The following is a 16,128-nucleotide window of genomic DNA, read 5'->3' as shown; positions in this document are numbered from 1 at the left end:
AAAAAAAACAAAAAACTCCAGGAGCCACAAAACCCTTCCCGTGCCTGAATATTTCCTGAGTGGCCACAGAACTAGGATATCTAATTGAATTAAACATTCTGTTTTCTTCTGAAATTTTTCTTTTCTTGGAATTATCCATCGTTGCCCTACCGGGGGGTCGAAAAGCTCAATAAATCATGAGCCGGCAGGTATCACACATTGGCAGTTGTGACGCAAATTTTGAGTGACAGGGAGCCACAGCAGAGGGATGAAAGAGGTTGCTGACCCCTGGACTAGAAGACCTCCAAGGTCCCTTCCAATAACATTCTATTAACAGAAGAAAAGAAGGCCTATGTATTTCTGATAAGGTAGGGTCTCCTTGAGGGGGCTGGACTAGAAGACCTCCAAGGTCCCTTCCAAGTCTGTTATTCTGATAACAGAAGAAAATAAGGCCTTTAGTTGTGCTTCATCACTGGAGGCTTTTAAGAAGAGATTAGATTTGTCTGAAATAGTACAAGCCGAGGTGGCGCAGTGGTTAAATGCAGCACTGCAGGCTACTTCAGCTGACTGCAGTTCTGCAGTTCGGCTGTTCAAATCTCACCGGCTCAAGGTTGACTCAGCCTTCCATCCTTCTGAGGTGGGTAAAATGAGGACCCGGATTGTTGTTGGGGGCAATATGCTGACTCTGTAAACCGCTTAGAGAGGGCTGAAAGCCCTATGAAGTGGTATATAAGTCTAACTGCTATTGCTATCTACTTGAGTAAGGGGCTGGACTAGAAAACCTCTACGCTCCCTTCCAACTCTGTTATTCTGTTTACTACGGAATAACAAGAAATTTACTACCCACGCCGGTTGCCTCCAGAAATTGTGGATTGATGCACAGAACCATTTATGTCCTGAAAATACAGAGCAATAATAAAACATTTAAGCCGCGCTGGGCTGGGGATGTATTGATGGTTGCCAAATCAAGCCATTATTTTTTCCTTTGTGAAATGTGTAACGCCAGAAGCATTGGAAGTTGTCCAACGAATTAGTCTTGGCCCTGTTTGTGCTGCCTGGGCTGGCTGCTCTTAAGACAACGTGACACCCTCTTAAGAGGAGCGTAATGTCTGGAGAAGCTCAGGCCATCTGTTGCCTTCATCGATAGTGTTTTTTCCTCGCTCGTCCGCTTCGCCTTCAGCTATTGAAATAGACCTGGGTTTCGCCGGTAATAACACTCCTTATTCATCGCAATTGATCTGATCGTTTTCCTGTTTCTTTAGATCTTTCTCCAGGAGGCAATGCGTTTTTCTCTTAATGAATTTGTGGCTTCAACGTGTCCTCGGAATGTCATTCCCTTGTTGGGCCTTGGCTCAACAAAAGATCAGAGTCTCTATCAAAAGAGATTCTTCTACATGGCGTAACTGCAACGGTTTCCCTGTCCAATTATGCTTGACTCTAGGGCGGAGTGTTTATATCTGATTCTTGGTGGAGGGAACCAGCGTTGTCCGGAGACCTTTTCCATGGCCATGTGGCTATATGGCAAAGGTGCACGGAACGCTGTTACCTTCCCACCGAAGTGGTACCGGTTGATCTACTCTCATTTGAATAGAATAGAATAGAATACAGAGTAGAGTATAATAAGAATAGAATTGAATAGAATAGAAAATATAGAGAATAGAGTAGAGGAGAATAGAATAACAATAAGAATAGAATAGAAAATATAGAGAATAGAGTAGGGTAGGGTAGGGTAGAGTAGAGTAGAATAAGAATAAGAATAGAATTGATTAGAATAGAAAATACAGAGAATAGAGTAGAGTAGAGGAGAATGAGAATAAGAATAGAATAGAAAATAGAGTAGAGGAGAATAGAATAAGAATAGAATAGAAAATATAGAGAGTAGGGTAGGGTAGAGTAGAGTAGAATAAGAATAAGAATAGAATTGATTAGAATAGAAAATACAGAGAATAGAGTAGAGTAGAGGAGAATAGAATAAGAATAGGAAAATATAGAGAATAGAGTAGAGGAGAATAGAATAACAATAAGAATAGAATAGAAAATATAGAGAATAGAGTAGAGTAGAGGAGAATAGAAGAGAATAAGAATAGGAAAATATAGAGAATAGAGTAGAGTAGGGTAGGGTAGGGTAGAGTAGAGTAGAATAAGAATAAGAATAAGAATAAGAATAAGAATAAGAATAAGAATAAGAATAAGAATAAGAATAAGAATAAGAATAAGAATAGAATTGATTAGAATAGAAAATATAGAGAATAGAGTAGAGTAGAGGAGAATAGAATAAGAATAGAATAGAAAATATAGAGAATAGAGTAGGGTAGGGTAGAGTAGAATAGACCTTGGAGGTCTTCTAGTCCATCCCCCTGCTCATGTAGGAGACCCTATACCATTTTAGATAAGTGACTGTCTAGACTCTTCTTATAAATCTCCAGTGTTGGCGTATCTACAACTACTGTAGGCTTGATGAGTTTCAATCCGTTGCTTCTTGTCCTGCCCTCAGGTGCTTTGAAGAATAGCTTGACTCCCTCTTCTTTGTGGCAGCCCTTCAAGTGTTGGAATACTGCTATCCTGTCACCCCCAATTCTTCTTTTCCTTAGATTAGCCAACCCCAAATCCTGCAGCCCTTCCTTTTGCACGCTTTTCAACTGCTAGGTGGGTAAAGAGCTGGAGCAAGGGACGGGAGCTCACCCCACCACGCAGCGCTCGGGTCTCGAACCCAGGCTGACGGCTTTCCAGTGACAAGCTCAGCAGCTTTAACTACACCATTTCAACAGGGTCTGTTTATAGGCTAAGCCCCGATCAAGAATTCTGCTTTGGAAAATATTATGCAACGGGTCTAATCCAGAAATCTAAATCTTAAGCATATTTTCCCCCTCCCAAAATCTTTTCTATAGCCCCGGTTGTTTTGGTTGCCATGAAGATGTAGGATTCTGTGTACATGGGTACATTTTGCGTTCTTTAAAATAGAAAGGATTTGGCCACCGCTAATTACAACATCAGAGTCATGGGTGGCAGGAATGCCACTCGGGAGTGCCGAGAACTGTAATTTGGCAAGAGTTAGAGTCCTCTCTTCTCCGAGATTTAAAAATCTGATTTTTCTTTTTTTTTTAAAGCAGAGTTTTATTGTTTTCCCCTCGTCTATAACATCTTTTTATTTTTTTATTTTTTTATTTTTTTATTTTATTTTTTTATTTTTTATTATTTTTTATTTTTTTATTACACAGACAACAATGGGAAAGGGAGAAGATGGGGAGGAAAAAGGGGGGGGAGGGGAAACCCATCTTCACATACAATATGTCGTTTGATCACAGGTGCATATACATCCCGTATCTCTCTGTTGTATATTTAATAAACACCACAATAAGCTAGGGTTTAAAAAACAAAAACAAAAAACAAAATAAAACAAGAGAAAAAAAAAGGTGGGGGGAGGGGGGGAGGCCAAAAAGGACAAAAAAAAAAGTCCAAAAAAGGGGGGGGGGAAGCCATCATCACATGCAGCATGTCGTTTGGTTACGGTTGTTTTAACATCTACATCTTCAAATAATATTGAATCAATGGCTAAGGGAAAAAAACAAAATTTTGGAAATGAAAAATGATACACTTATGCCTTAGTTGGAAAAAGTAAATGATGATATAATTATGCTGTGAAATAATTCAACAATGATATAAGGAAGTACTAATATAAGGTCTGGTGATATAACGTATAAGGTTAAGAACTTACTATAATGATATTTCGCTGCTGATAAGGCAATTCTAATAGGGGAACAAATGAAAACTGGTATATATAGGCAGCGATGCCTTGCTGAACAATGAAGGAATAAGATCTCTGTTTGAAGGTATGAAATGCAAGATTAACAATGAATAGAAGTATACTCTCTGGGGGAAAACAATGCTAATGTTAACTGAATATATGTTGTAGAAGGAAAATGAGGCCTTTAGTTACATTAGAGGAAATATCTGAGATGGTAAATATAACATCTTTTTTTTTTGTAAATATGTTTTATTTTCATTTTCATTTCATACAGTCACATATATACTGTGCATAACCGGGGCCGTATAACATTGAACAATAAACACAGCCATTCTTGTCAACAATACCCCCCAAAATACAAACCCAATATACCACTTCAACCCTCCATACACCCTTTCTTTCACCCCCCTCCAACTTTCCTTTCTCCCCTCCATCATTCCCCTCTACCCTACTTCCCCTCCCTCTCTATCACTCCTCTCTCCCAATAAACTCCCTCCCTTCCATCTCACCCTCCCTCCGATTCTCTCTCCCACCCTCTCTACCCCTCTTTCTTCTTTCCCTCTGCTCCTCCCTTCGGTGTATTTCTACTATCTGTCAACATATTCAGCTTCCTATTTTTACACTAAAATTAAAAAAGCAACAGTATACAAGTGCAATCATATTACTTTAAAATCTAGCACATACTTCTGAGAGAAGCAAAGTCACGGGGGATGCAGGATTCACTTAACGACTGCGTGACTAACGTAACAACTGCCGTGGTTTGCTTAACAACCTAGGCAAGAAAGTTTGTAAAATGTGGCAAAACTCCCTTATCAGCTCTCTTGCTTAATTGCCGTGGTTGAGAAATACTTCCTTAGTCTACCTTTTCGGTGGGTGATGATGATGATGATGATGATTGTTGTTGTGGTAGTTGTTATCTTTTATTCATTAAACATGAATCTCGGACAACTGGGCATTTAAAAATATATCACTAATATTGGTGCTAATGATTGATACAGGTTGCTGCCAGCATCCTAGGTATCAATCCAAGGGTCTTCTTAAAATGTACGATAGCAATAGCAGTTAGACTTATATACCGCTTCATAGGGCTTTCAGCCCTCTCTAAGCGGTTTACAGAGTCAGCATATTGCCCCCAACAACAATCCGGGTCCTCATTTCACCCACCTCGGAAGGATGGAAGGCTGAGTCAACCTTGAGCCGGTGAGATTTGAACCGCTGAACTGCAGATAACAGTCAGCTGAAGTGGCTGCAGGAGAGCACTCTAACCACTGCGCCACCTCAACTCTATGTTCCGAGTAGCGCAGTTTTCTGCACTTCCACTGGTGTCCTAGCAGGAAGCTGCAATATCTTGATGTACAAGTTTGTAAAATCCTTGGACATGGTGCCAAGTGCCCCGATGACCATGGGTATCACTGTTACATGTTTCATCCACAGCCATGTCGTTTCGATGGCCGGCTCACAATATTTTGGGGTTTTTTTTCCCCCCAGTTCTTTTTCTGGCATCTCCTGGTACGTCATTCTCAATAAATTGTACAATTGCCCAATTAGTTGCAAACATTATTATCTCTTTTGTTCATTAAACATGAAACTCAGTCAACTGAACGTTTAAAAATGTATCACAAATACCATTGACTGGCGCTAAGGGTTGCTACGGGTTGCTGCCAGCATCTTAGCTACCAACCAAGTATCTTCTTAGGATGTACGATGTACGAACATTATTATTACTATTGTTGTTGTTATTCTTCAGGTGTCTTGTTTCGTTTCCTCCTTCAGATTTATCAGAGGAACAAAAATTTGTACACAGTGGAAGCCAACAACGCACGGCAATTAGTGGAAAGTGCCGCTCAAGACATTGAGAAACTCCTGAGTAACAGATCCACCGCCTTGATAGTAAGTAGAAACCTCACGTTTCCTAGTCTTCATTCCGAAATGGAGGCGTAACTGCCCTTTATTCTTCCTTTCATCTTCCCGTCTAGTTGAAATATTTCATACGTCCGTATTTATTAAAGCTGTGCCAATTCTTCAAAACGTGCAGAGGTTAAAACCCGGCAAGAGCATGTCCGAAGCATTTCTGAAGGATCAAAGCAGACGCATCTATGGGTGTGCGTGCAGCTGCTTCAGAGATTTAGCCAAATTGTGGGCCTGCCCTCCCAGGTTGCAGGTAGTCCTCAATTTACAACAGTCCATTTGGTGACCAAGGTTGCGACGGCACTGGGAAAAAAAGTCACTTACGACCATTGTCGCATCCCCATCGGTCACGAGATCAAAATTCAGACGCTCAGCAATTGATTAATATTTATGACGGGGTCATATCATCCCTTTTTGTGACCTTCTGACAATCAAAGTCAATGAGGAAGGCAGATTCACTCAACAACGGGGTGCTACCTTAACAACTGTAGTGATTCCCTTAGCAACGGTGGCAAGAAAGGCCTTAAAATGGGGCAAAAATCAACAAATGTCTCACTTTACAGATGTGAATTTTGGTCTCAATTCTGGCTGTAAGTCGAGGGCTACCTCTAACCTTCCCACCCTATGTCTCACACAGCAAAGTTGTTTCAGTTACAAAGGGAGCCAAGGACAGCTTCTTCAATAGCTAGACAAGGCTAGTCAAAGACATGGCTGCTTTAATGATCCCCCAAAGAGGGGCTGTGTACAATCTGACAATTCTCTTCGATGGAAATACAGTTGAGCAGTGGATGCACGATGGACAGCTAGCAACGCTGTGATGTGTTTCTACACACAGCATGAAATTGCGTGAGTCCATATTTTGTGAGTAGGGCAAACACCCAAAGAGCCACAAAGGTCCTCACTGGAAGCCCCCCCCCCCCGTTCAATTCTGGAGCCGACCGGAAGTCCGGTTCCCCCACCATAGAGTCTCCTTCTAGCAAGGCGTCCTTTTTCTTAACCAAAAGCCCAATCAATTGTGGAGCTGACCGGCGACAAGGAGCCGCAGCAGAGGAATGAAAGAGCCACATGTGGCTCCGGAGCCGCAGGTTGCCAACCCCTGAACTAGGAGAAGCACAAATTAAGGATACAAATCTTTCCCCACAGCCCAGAATGGGCGATAAGTTTGAAACTTAATAATCGATAGAAGAATTTATTGTTGCACAGCTGGGATGTAGAAAAAAGTGATTTGGAGACCCATATTCCAGGTCTCCTCTTTCGAAAGAATTTGCGCCAATCCAAATATCAGTATTTGTGTTCAGTTCCGCTTGAGAGTTCATGAATATCTTTCGGTGTCTGCGGTGCAGAATGTGGTTGTGTATTTCTGGGATGGAAAATCGGCTCATTTGCTTTCATAAAAGGGCAGATGCTTCGATTTTGACTGACAGGTCACGATTCCACCCTCCCAGCTGCCGAATAGCTCATGGGATATTTGTATTGTCAAAGCGCATGAATTTTCTGGATACCCAACCTAATTAAATATCTCGAAACCCAATAAGGCAGTGCAAAATATGATAGAAAGTGATTTGTCTCGCAACAGATACATTTCCAGGGCTCTGGGAAAATTATGGTGGGATCGGGGAGGCTAGCAATGTAAGATGCATTACAAATAATATTGTCAGTTTGTGATCGTTCTCAATTTTTTTCATGGTCGGTAGTGCTGTTACCAGAACTATAGTTTAATTCTTAACTGTAACTTATTTCCTCCCATCCCTGGTCATAGATAAGAGTTAATGAGCTGACTTGCAAACTATTTCTGCCTTTTTTTGCTTATTATTTAGAAAGCCAGAAAAACGGAAACAAAAGCTTGGGGCATTTTTAAGATATTTTCTGCATTTAACCGGTTTGTGTGTTATAAGGAAAAGTGTACAGTGATCTTGTAGGACTGACCATAACAGATAAACAGCTTGGGAGGGAAGCTGTTATGAATTGAAAAAATCTTTTATCACTCATGGCAACAGCATATCTTAATTACTAGTTTAGTTGCACCGTTACAACAGCCTTTGGCTCCTTTAGAAGAGGATGCATGTAGTTCAGGGTTGAACTGTGAGGTCTTTGAGCTTGGTGGTTTTCTTGCAGACATTTCATTACCTAACTAGGTAGCATCATCAGTGCTAGAAGGGAGTGGGGTTTGCTCTCTGTTTACTAAATATTATCTATTTGGGTGTTGAAAGTCTGCAAGAATGGTCTGTACGCTTTCATACAGTCATACATTCAAGACTCCTCCTCCTCCTTCTCCTTCTCGTCCCCTTTCTTTCTTTCTTTCTTTCTTTCTTTCTTTCTTTCTTTCTTTCTTCTTCTTCTTCTTCTTCTTCTTCTTCCTCTTCCTCTTCCTCTTCCTCTTCCTCTTCTCCTCCTCCTCCTTCTCCTTCTCGTCCCCTTTCTTTTCTTCTTCTTCTTCTTCTTCTTCTTCTTCTTCTTCTTCTTCTTCTTCTTCTTCTTCTTCTTCTTCTTCCTCTTCTTCTCCTCCTCCTCTTCCTCCTCCTCCTTCTCGTCCCCTTTCTTTTCTTCTTCTTCTTCTTCTTCTTCTTCTTCTTCTTCTTCTTCTTCTTCTTCTTCTTCTTCTTCTTCCTCTTCCTCTCCTCCTCCTCCTTCTCGTCCCCTTTCTTTTCTTCTTCTTCTTCTTCTTCTTCTTCTTCTTCTTCTTCTTCTTCTTCTTCTTCTTCTTCCTCTTCCTCTTCTTCTCCTCCTCTTCCTCCTCCTCCCCCTCTTCTCCTTCTCCTTCTTGTTCTCCCTCCCCTCCCCTTCTTCTTCTTTTTCTTCTTCTTCTTCTTCTTCTTCTTCTTCTTCTTCTTCTTCTTCTTCTTCTTCTTCCTCTTCCTCTTCCTCCTCCTCCTCCTCCTCTTCTTCTTCTTCTTCTTCTTCTTCCTCTTCTTCCCCTTCCCCTTCTCTTTCTCTTTCTCCCCCCTCCCCCCTCTTGCTCTTCTTTTTCTTCTTCTTCCTCCTCCTCCTTGCACTTTTCCTACCACAGAAAGGTAGGGAAACAGAGATGGTGGGAAATTTTGATGGGAGAAGAACTCATAAGGAAGCGAGGGGCAAGGGACGTGTCTAAGGGGAAAGCATTTTTCCAGATGCTGCTGCACTCCATCACATTCTCACCAAGAGCCCTGTTGGGTTTTGCATCTGGTTATTGCTTTCTCGGAAAGAATTGCATGCAATCTAATTATTCAGCTTCCTCGCTTACAAGTTCTGTCTTCCTCTTTTGACACCTATATAGCGTATCCGTTTCTTTTCCTGTTTCTCTCAAGTTCCTTGCAAATTCGTGCTCGTCACACAAGCGTGTACCCATGCTCACACATCCTCTCTTCTTGGGGACATAAAGAGAGCTGAAAAGATACTCAGTAAAAAATATACTCCATGTAGCATCTTAGAAAAACTGCCGGAGGCCTCCCATTGTAGTGGAAACATCTCTTTGTGCTCTTCAAGCTTTCTGGGAAATACCAATATGTGGGCTTGAGATTAATGACTCTGAAATGGTTTCTCAGATCTGACTTGAGAGTCCCGAGGTTGTTAAGTAGTAGCAATAAAAAAAATGAAAATGGACCCATGGACACTCGGGGATTCTTCCAAACAGAAGATAAGAGCGTTGTTGATTTCATTGAATAACATTAATTCCTGTTCTGATCCTCTGGTTCAGCATTGGGCTTAAGACCACCACACCTTCTTCCGAAACTCAAAAGAGTAGCTTGCTCGCCCACCCTTTTTCTCTTCCCCTCACTCCTTTCCTTGAATTTTGAATTTGAATCCAGTCCTTCACCTAGCCTGAAATGAATTGGAAGAATGATGGTATCGCTTCTTTCCCTCCACACTCAAATGTCCCATTCATGTGTTTGCAACTTCACTGGTTGACTTCCCTCCCTTTCCCTCCTTTTTTCTCTCTCTCTTGTTTTGTCTGTGTGTGTGTGTGTGAGAGAGAGAGAGGGAGGGAGGAAGGGAGGGAGGGAGGGAGAGAGATAAACACACAGAGACAGAGAAAAAGAAGAGAGAGAGAGATAGTAAAAAAGAAGAGAGAGAGAGATAGAAAGAGAGAGAGAAAGAGAGAAAGAAAAGAGAAGAGAGAGAGATATATATAAAGAGGAAAGAGAAAGAAAGAGGCAGTGAGAGAGAAAGAGAGAGAAAGAGAGAGTAAGAGAAGAGAGAAAGAAAAAGGCAAAGAGAAAGACACACAGAGAGAGGCAGAGAGAGAGAGAGAGAGAAGAGTTAGAGAAAGAGAGAGAAAGAGGCAGAGAAAGAAAGAGAAGAGAGAAAGAAGGTATAAAGAGAGAGAGAGAAGCAGAGAGAGCAAGCAAGAAAGAAAGAGATAGAGGCAGAGCGAGAGAGAAAAAGAATAAGAGAAAAAGAGGCAGAGAAAGAGAAGAGATAGAGAAAAGAGAAAGAAAGAAAGAGACACAGAGGAAGAAAGAGAAAAGAGAGAGAAAGACAAAGAAAGAGAGAGAAAGGGAGACAGAGATAAATAGACAGAGGTGACATTTCTCATTCTCCGTGACTCGTAGCCTCTTTTGTGCAGGGGCCCTTCGGTGGTTGCGCAACAGCCGGAGGAGTGAATGCATTTCTGACAAAAAGAGGTTGTCTACTTCTCCTGCACATCTTAACATTCAGGTCACAGCCGAGCGTCTGGGATGTGCAGAGGAAAACATTATGAGTCATCAAGAGTCATAATCCTGGACCAGAAAATTCAGCCTTTACCCTTCAACTTTTTTTTCACCGCTGTCCATGGTGCTGAAGATAAGATGGCCTTCATGTTTTAACCGGTATGGTCAGGATTGAAAATTTGGATACTAAACTCACTTTAGATGATAACCCCTTCAAAAGCTGCTTATTGGGCCCTCTTTCTACACCCCTGTAAACTGCGGTGTGGGGGGGGGGGCGGCTGTTTTGTCACCGTCGCACAAGTGCAGCGTGCAGCAGCTGCCAAAAAAGCCAACACAGTTCTAGGCTGCATCAACAGAGGGATAGAATCAAGATCACGTGAAGGGTTGATACCACTTTATAATGCCTTAGTAAGGCCACACTGGAAATACTGCATTCAGTTTTGGTCGCCACGATGTAGAAAAGATGCGGAGACTCTAGAAAGAGTGCAGAGAAGAGCAACAAAGAGGATTAGGGGACTGGAGGCTTAAAACATATGAAGAACAGTTGCAGGAACTGGGTATGTCTAGTTTAATGAAAAGAAGGATGAGGGGAGACATGATAGCAGTCTTCCAATATCTCAGGGGTTGCCCCAAAGATGAGGGAGTCAAACTATTCTCCAAAGCACCTGAAGGCAGGACAAGAAGCAACGGGTGGAAACTAATCAAGGAGAGAAGCAACTTAGAACTAAGGAGAAATTTCCTGACAGTTAGAACAATTCATCAGTGGAACAACCTGTCTCCAGAAATTGTGAATGCTCCAACACTGGAAGTCTATAAGAAGATGTTGGATAGCCATTTGTCTGGAACGGTATAGGGTTTCCTGCCTAAGCAGAGGGTTGGACTAGAAGACCTCCAAGGTCCCTTCCAACTCTGCTATTGTATTGTATTGTATCTCTTCCTTTTCTGTGCTCAAATCTCTAAACACGTTGTGTGTTTGCTGTATCCGAAATTGCAAGCTGATTTATCATTAGGAGGCTCCTTCCCTTCTGATGTTCTACCCACCCCCAGGGTATTTTATTAAGCTGGCGTTACTCCCTTGTTATCTTCTGAACCCAAACAGCGTCTTTAAACTAACAAACGTTTCCAGCTGCTTTTCTTTTTTGCACTCTGGAGTAACTTCCCACTTGCCTGTGTGAGTTTTCTAAACCGCCGTCCTGGGGCAGTAGGGTGGTTTTTAATCTGCAACAAGGAAATGTTCTCCTCTACCAACTTTGCCTCTTAGAAAAGAGGGGAAGGCACCGGGAGTTATTCCCAGCATCCCTCATGGCTTCCTCGGGGTTTACCGATTGGTCTTGAAGGACTCATTAAGAGTTGAATTCTGGAGGGGAATATGATGCAAAGAAAGGAAGGGGGATGTTGCTTTTGCCCTGAGAACTCTACGCCAGCCTCCGACGATCAGAAGCGCCTGCCCTTAGCCCAGCCAAGGGAATTGGCCAAATAAATCAGCCTCGCCAAACACGGCATGCAAAAAGGGGGGAAAAAAGCCTGAGCAGGTTTAATTTAAAATAAATAAATAAGTAAAGGCGATGAATTCTTAATGAAGTGCCTTCTGTTCTCACCTTACAAAACAGATGACTTCGGCCGGGAAAATTAATGGTTTTTTTTTTTTCTCTTCCCCACAAACGAATCAGCATTCTGTTCTGGGTATCTGTAATTCACGGGGGTAGAGTGAAGTGACCGTTGTGTGTACGTAGAGATTCTCAGTCATCCGGGTTGTTTTAAAAGTGCTTTTGAATCCAGTTGGAACTGAAGAAGCTTCTTGGATGAGAAGCAAAATGTCTTCAAGGAAAAATTGAGTCCAGTTACCTTTTGAAAAAAAAAAACACCTTTGGAATCACCATTGTATGTATGTATGTATGTATGTATGTATGTATGTATGTATGTATGTATGTATCAATAGCAGTTAGCAGTTAGACTTATATACCGCTTCATAGGGCTTTCAGGCCTCTCTAAGCGGTTTACAGAGTCAGCATATCGCCCCTAACAATCCGGGTCCTCATTTCACCCACCTCGGAAGGATGGAAGGCTGAGTCAACCCTGAGCTGGTGAGATTTGAACAGCCAAACTGCAGAACTGCAGTCAGCTGAAGTAGCCTGCAGTGCTGCATTTAACCACTGAGCCACCTCAGCTCTTAATGTATGTGCGTACGTACGTACGTACGTACGTACGTACACACACACACACACACACACACACACACACACACACACACACTTCAGAGCCGAGGTGGCACAGTGGTTAGAGTGCAGTACTCCAGGCCACTTCAGCTGACTGTTAGCTGCAGTTCGGTGGTTCAAATCTCACCGGCTCAAGGTTGACTCAGCCTTCCATCCTTCCGAGGTGGGTAAAATGAGGACCCGGATTGTTGTTGGGGGCAATATGCTGACTCTGTAAACCGCTTAGAGACGGCTGAAAGCCCTATGAAGCGGTATATAAGTCTAACTGCTATTGCTATTGCTATTCACATCCAGTCTGGATTATGCCAAAGATCATCTTACTCTTACAATGGCCAAACAGATGTTTTTGATGCTCACGAGCCAGATTTGAGGTGTACGTCTCTCCTACTGTTGTTCTTCTACAACTAATATTTGAAGGGATGCACCCATAACTCAGAAATCACACTGGGTTCTGACCAAGGCTTCCCCACCAGTAGAAGCCAAGTCCTCGTCCCCTTTTATTTAATTTACAGTGAATTCCTCTCCAGCAAAGTCCCGGCCTACAGTGTTTCAAGAGAGTTCACAATTACCGACCTTTGTCAGGCTTGGAGAGTGGAAAGGCCGATATCTTCCAATACTCAGCAAGAATGCAGGAATGAACTAATTGCCTCCTGCAAACTCCACTCCCCTTTTGCTCCTCTTTTATTCGCTATGGGAGGGGCCAGTCTGTGGCTTTACTCCCAAGTTGAGCATTGTTCCTTAGCTGTTCCCTTCGTCTGGCAACTCTGCGCATGCGCACACTGGGAACAGGCTCCAGCTGTTCTTCTGCCCCACTGATGTCCGACTCTGAAGGCAGCTGATAACTGATTAGGGGACTGGAGGCTAAAACATATGAAAAATGGTTGCAGGAACTGGGTATGTCTAGTTTGATGAAAAGAAGGACTAGGGGGGAGACATGATAGCAGTCTTCCAACATCTCAGGGGTTGCCACAAAGAAGAGGGAGTCAAGCTATTCTCCAAAGCGCCTGAGGGCAGGACAAGAAGCAATGGGTGGAAACTAATCAAGGAGCGAAGCAACCTTGAACTAAGGAGGAATTTCCTGACAGTGAGAACAATTAACCAGTGGAAAAACTTGCCTCCAGAAGTTGTGAATGCTCCAACACTGGGGATTTTAAAGAAGATGTTGGATAGCCATTTGTCTGAAGTGGCGTAGGGTTTCCTGCCTAAGCAGGGGGTTGGACTAGAAGATCTCCAAAGTACCTTCCAACTCTGCTATTGTATTGTATTGTATCTCTTCCTTTATTAAAACTGAACACGCAAAGATTTAGAAAGTTCTTGACCTCAGGGATTGTAGTTTAGTCGAAAGAGGAGGTTTACTTAAGAAACAAGGTGCGATGATTGTAGGATAGCAGTGAAAGACAATTGTTACAGGTCTTGTTCTGGAGAGAGCCTTTTTTAATAGCAACATTAATTTCTCTGTCTAAATTCTCTCTCTCTTTTTTGGGCTTTCTTCTTGCTGTTAGATTTGTGCTGTTCAGGAGGTCTTTGAAGGTTAATTGACAAATGGTAGGTTTGCTTTAAAATCCATTGCTGCTAATTGCCTGGGTTTTATCTGAACTGAGCACCCTAAACGGGATCAGAGGAAATATTTGAGCAGTAGTTTAGACCAGGACAGGAGTCGACAACCTAAACCAACCTCCCTTCCTTCCTTCCTTCCTTCCTTCCTTCCTTCCTTCCTTCCTTCCTTCCTTCCTTCCTTCCTTCCTTCCTTCCTTCCTTCCTTCCTCCCTCCCTCCCTCCCTCCCTCCCTCCCTCCCTCCCTCCCTCCCTTCCTTCCTGTTAGAATGCAGCATTGCAGGCTAATTCTGCCAATTGCCAGTAGTTCGCTCCTGTCTGGCTCAAGGTTGACCCAGCCTTCCGTCCTTCCGAGGTCGTAAAATGAGGACCCAAATTGTTGGGGGCAAGAGGCTGACTCTGTAAACCGCTTAGAGAGGGCTGTGAGAGCACTGTGAAGCGGTATATAAGTCTAAACGCTCTTGCTATATTTCTCAGTGCTGAGCTAGAGGGGAAGAATTCAAGTTTCCGCTCTTCGACTTTTTCATTCATCTTTTTAATGTTTTGTTCTGCTCTTAGAAAAAAAAATCTCCCTTTTTCTTTCCTCCTTGGAGTTTGTTTTTTAATTTTCTGTACTTAAAAAAAGAAATTTTTTTTTTGGAAAGGAACATGTTGAAAGACGGGTTGATGGCGTAGCATCTTCCGCCTGAAGGAAATGCATCTTTTTCTAATGTCTCCTGCCCATTTTTTTTGTTTTGCTAATGCACTTTCTTTTTTTCCTTTTCCTTTTAAGCCCGTTTTTATGAAAATAATTCTAAGTGGTTTGGATGAATAATGGGGGGGGAGGGGGGGAACTCTCATCAGTTTCGTGGGTCTCCCTCCTAATGGGAGCGGAGTCTCCAAGGTCACTACTAATATCTCTTTGGATCGATAACAACCAAGGCTGGCAAAATTGCAAAAGGACAGCTAACTGGAATTCGATGTCCTCTTTTTTTTTTAGGGGTTTCTCTTTGACAGATATTAAAGGTAAAGATTCCCCCTTGCACATGTGTGCTAGTCGTTCCCGACTCTAGGGGGCGGTGCTCATCTCCGTTCCAAAGCCGAAGAGCCAGCGCTGTCCAAAGACGTCTCCGTGGTCATGTGGCCGGCATGACTCAATGCCGAAGGCGCACGGAACGCTGTTCCCTTCCAACCAAAGGTGGTTCCTGTTTTTCTACTTGCATTTCTTGCGTGCTTTCGAACTGCTAGGTTGGCAGAAGCTGGGACAAATAACAGGAGCTCACTCCGTTATGCGAGGCTAGGGATTCAAACCGAGGTGGGTAAAATGAGGACCCGGATTGTTGTTGGGGGCAATATGCTGACTCTGTAAACCGCTTAGAGAGGGCTGAAAGCCCTATGAAGCGGTATATAAGTCTAACTGCTATTGCTATTGCGAGGTTTTTTTAATACTCTCTGTTCAGCCCCACCTCTCTGTTTCCTGTTCCTGTGTAAGAAATGTATTCTGATTGGTTGTCAGACTCCCATGGGGCTATGCAGGGGCAACTCCCTAGGCTGTGTTTTGAGTCCCAAGTTTGGTTGAGTTCCCAGATGCCCTGTGGTGAGTTGGGTAAAGGGCTAATACTATCATGCTTTAATCCCATCCCCCTGGATCTGGAGGGGGGACCTCTTTGTTATGTAGAATAGACTGGCATTTTAATGGCCCATTGACAAAGGTGGGGGGGGGCTATTAAGAGCGAGTCCGTTTCCTGCCTAAAAAGACATGTTTCTCCATTTCCGATCCAGGGAAAATACAATATCCTGCCTTTTCAATATTTCCCAGGATATTTCATTTTTCTAGGACAGGGGTGGGTGTTAGCTTCCTACAGAACATTATTATTGCAGGAATAAACCCTGCAAAACAGCCAAGCCGTAAAATGCAATTGCTGCACCAATAAGAATATAGTGCTTTGGTTTTGTTTTGTTTTTTTAAAAAAAACTCACAACAACAACATCTTAAAAAAAACAAGTCTGGTCTGAATGAATGAAGTCATCGCGGCCGGAGAATTAATGAAGGCTTTCAGCCGGCCTGATAAGTCATAAATAATCAGGGTTGGAGAAGAGCAGGGAGGCTCGGTGATCT

At 42.8% G+C, this 16,128-nt stretch overlaps 1 protein-coding gene across 1 annotated transcript in view; it reads left to right on the top strand.

Annotated features, from left to right (window-relative positions):
• The window catches only part of LOC148044213 (voltage-dependent calcium channel subunit alpha-2/delta-1-like), a 228,767-nt gene that overhangs the window by 55,250 nt on the left and 157,389 nt on the right, over positions 1-16,128 (top strand). The window contains exon 3 of the mRNA XM_087723069.1: positions 5,498-5,614. Coding sequence (XP_087579195.1) covers positions 5,498-5,614 — 117 coding nt within the window. The remainder of the gene's footprint in view (positions 1-5,497; positions 5,615-16,128) is intronic.

The sequence above is a fragment of the Thamnophis sirtalis genome, unplaced genomic scaffold, assembly GCF_051295495.1.
Source record: "Thamnophis sirtalis isolate CommonGarterSnake01/CBP01778 unplaced genomic scaffold, rThaSir2_p1.2 scaffold_9, whole genome shotgun sequence".
NCBI lineage: Eukaryota > Metazoa > Chordata > Lepidosauria > Squamata > Natricidae > Thamnophis > Thamnophis sirtalis.
This window is presented reverse-complemented; position numbering and strand designations above follow the sequence as displayed.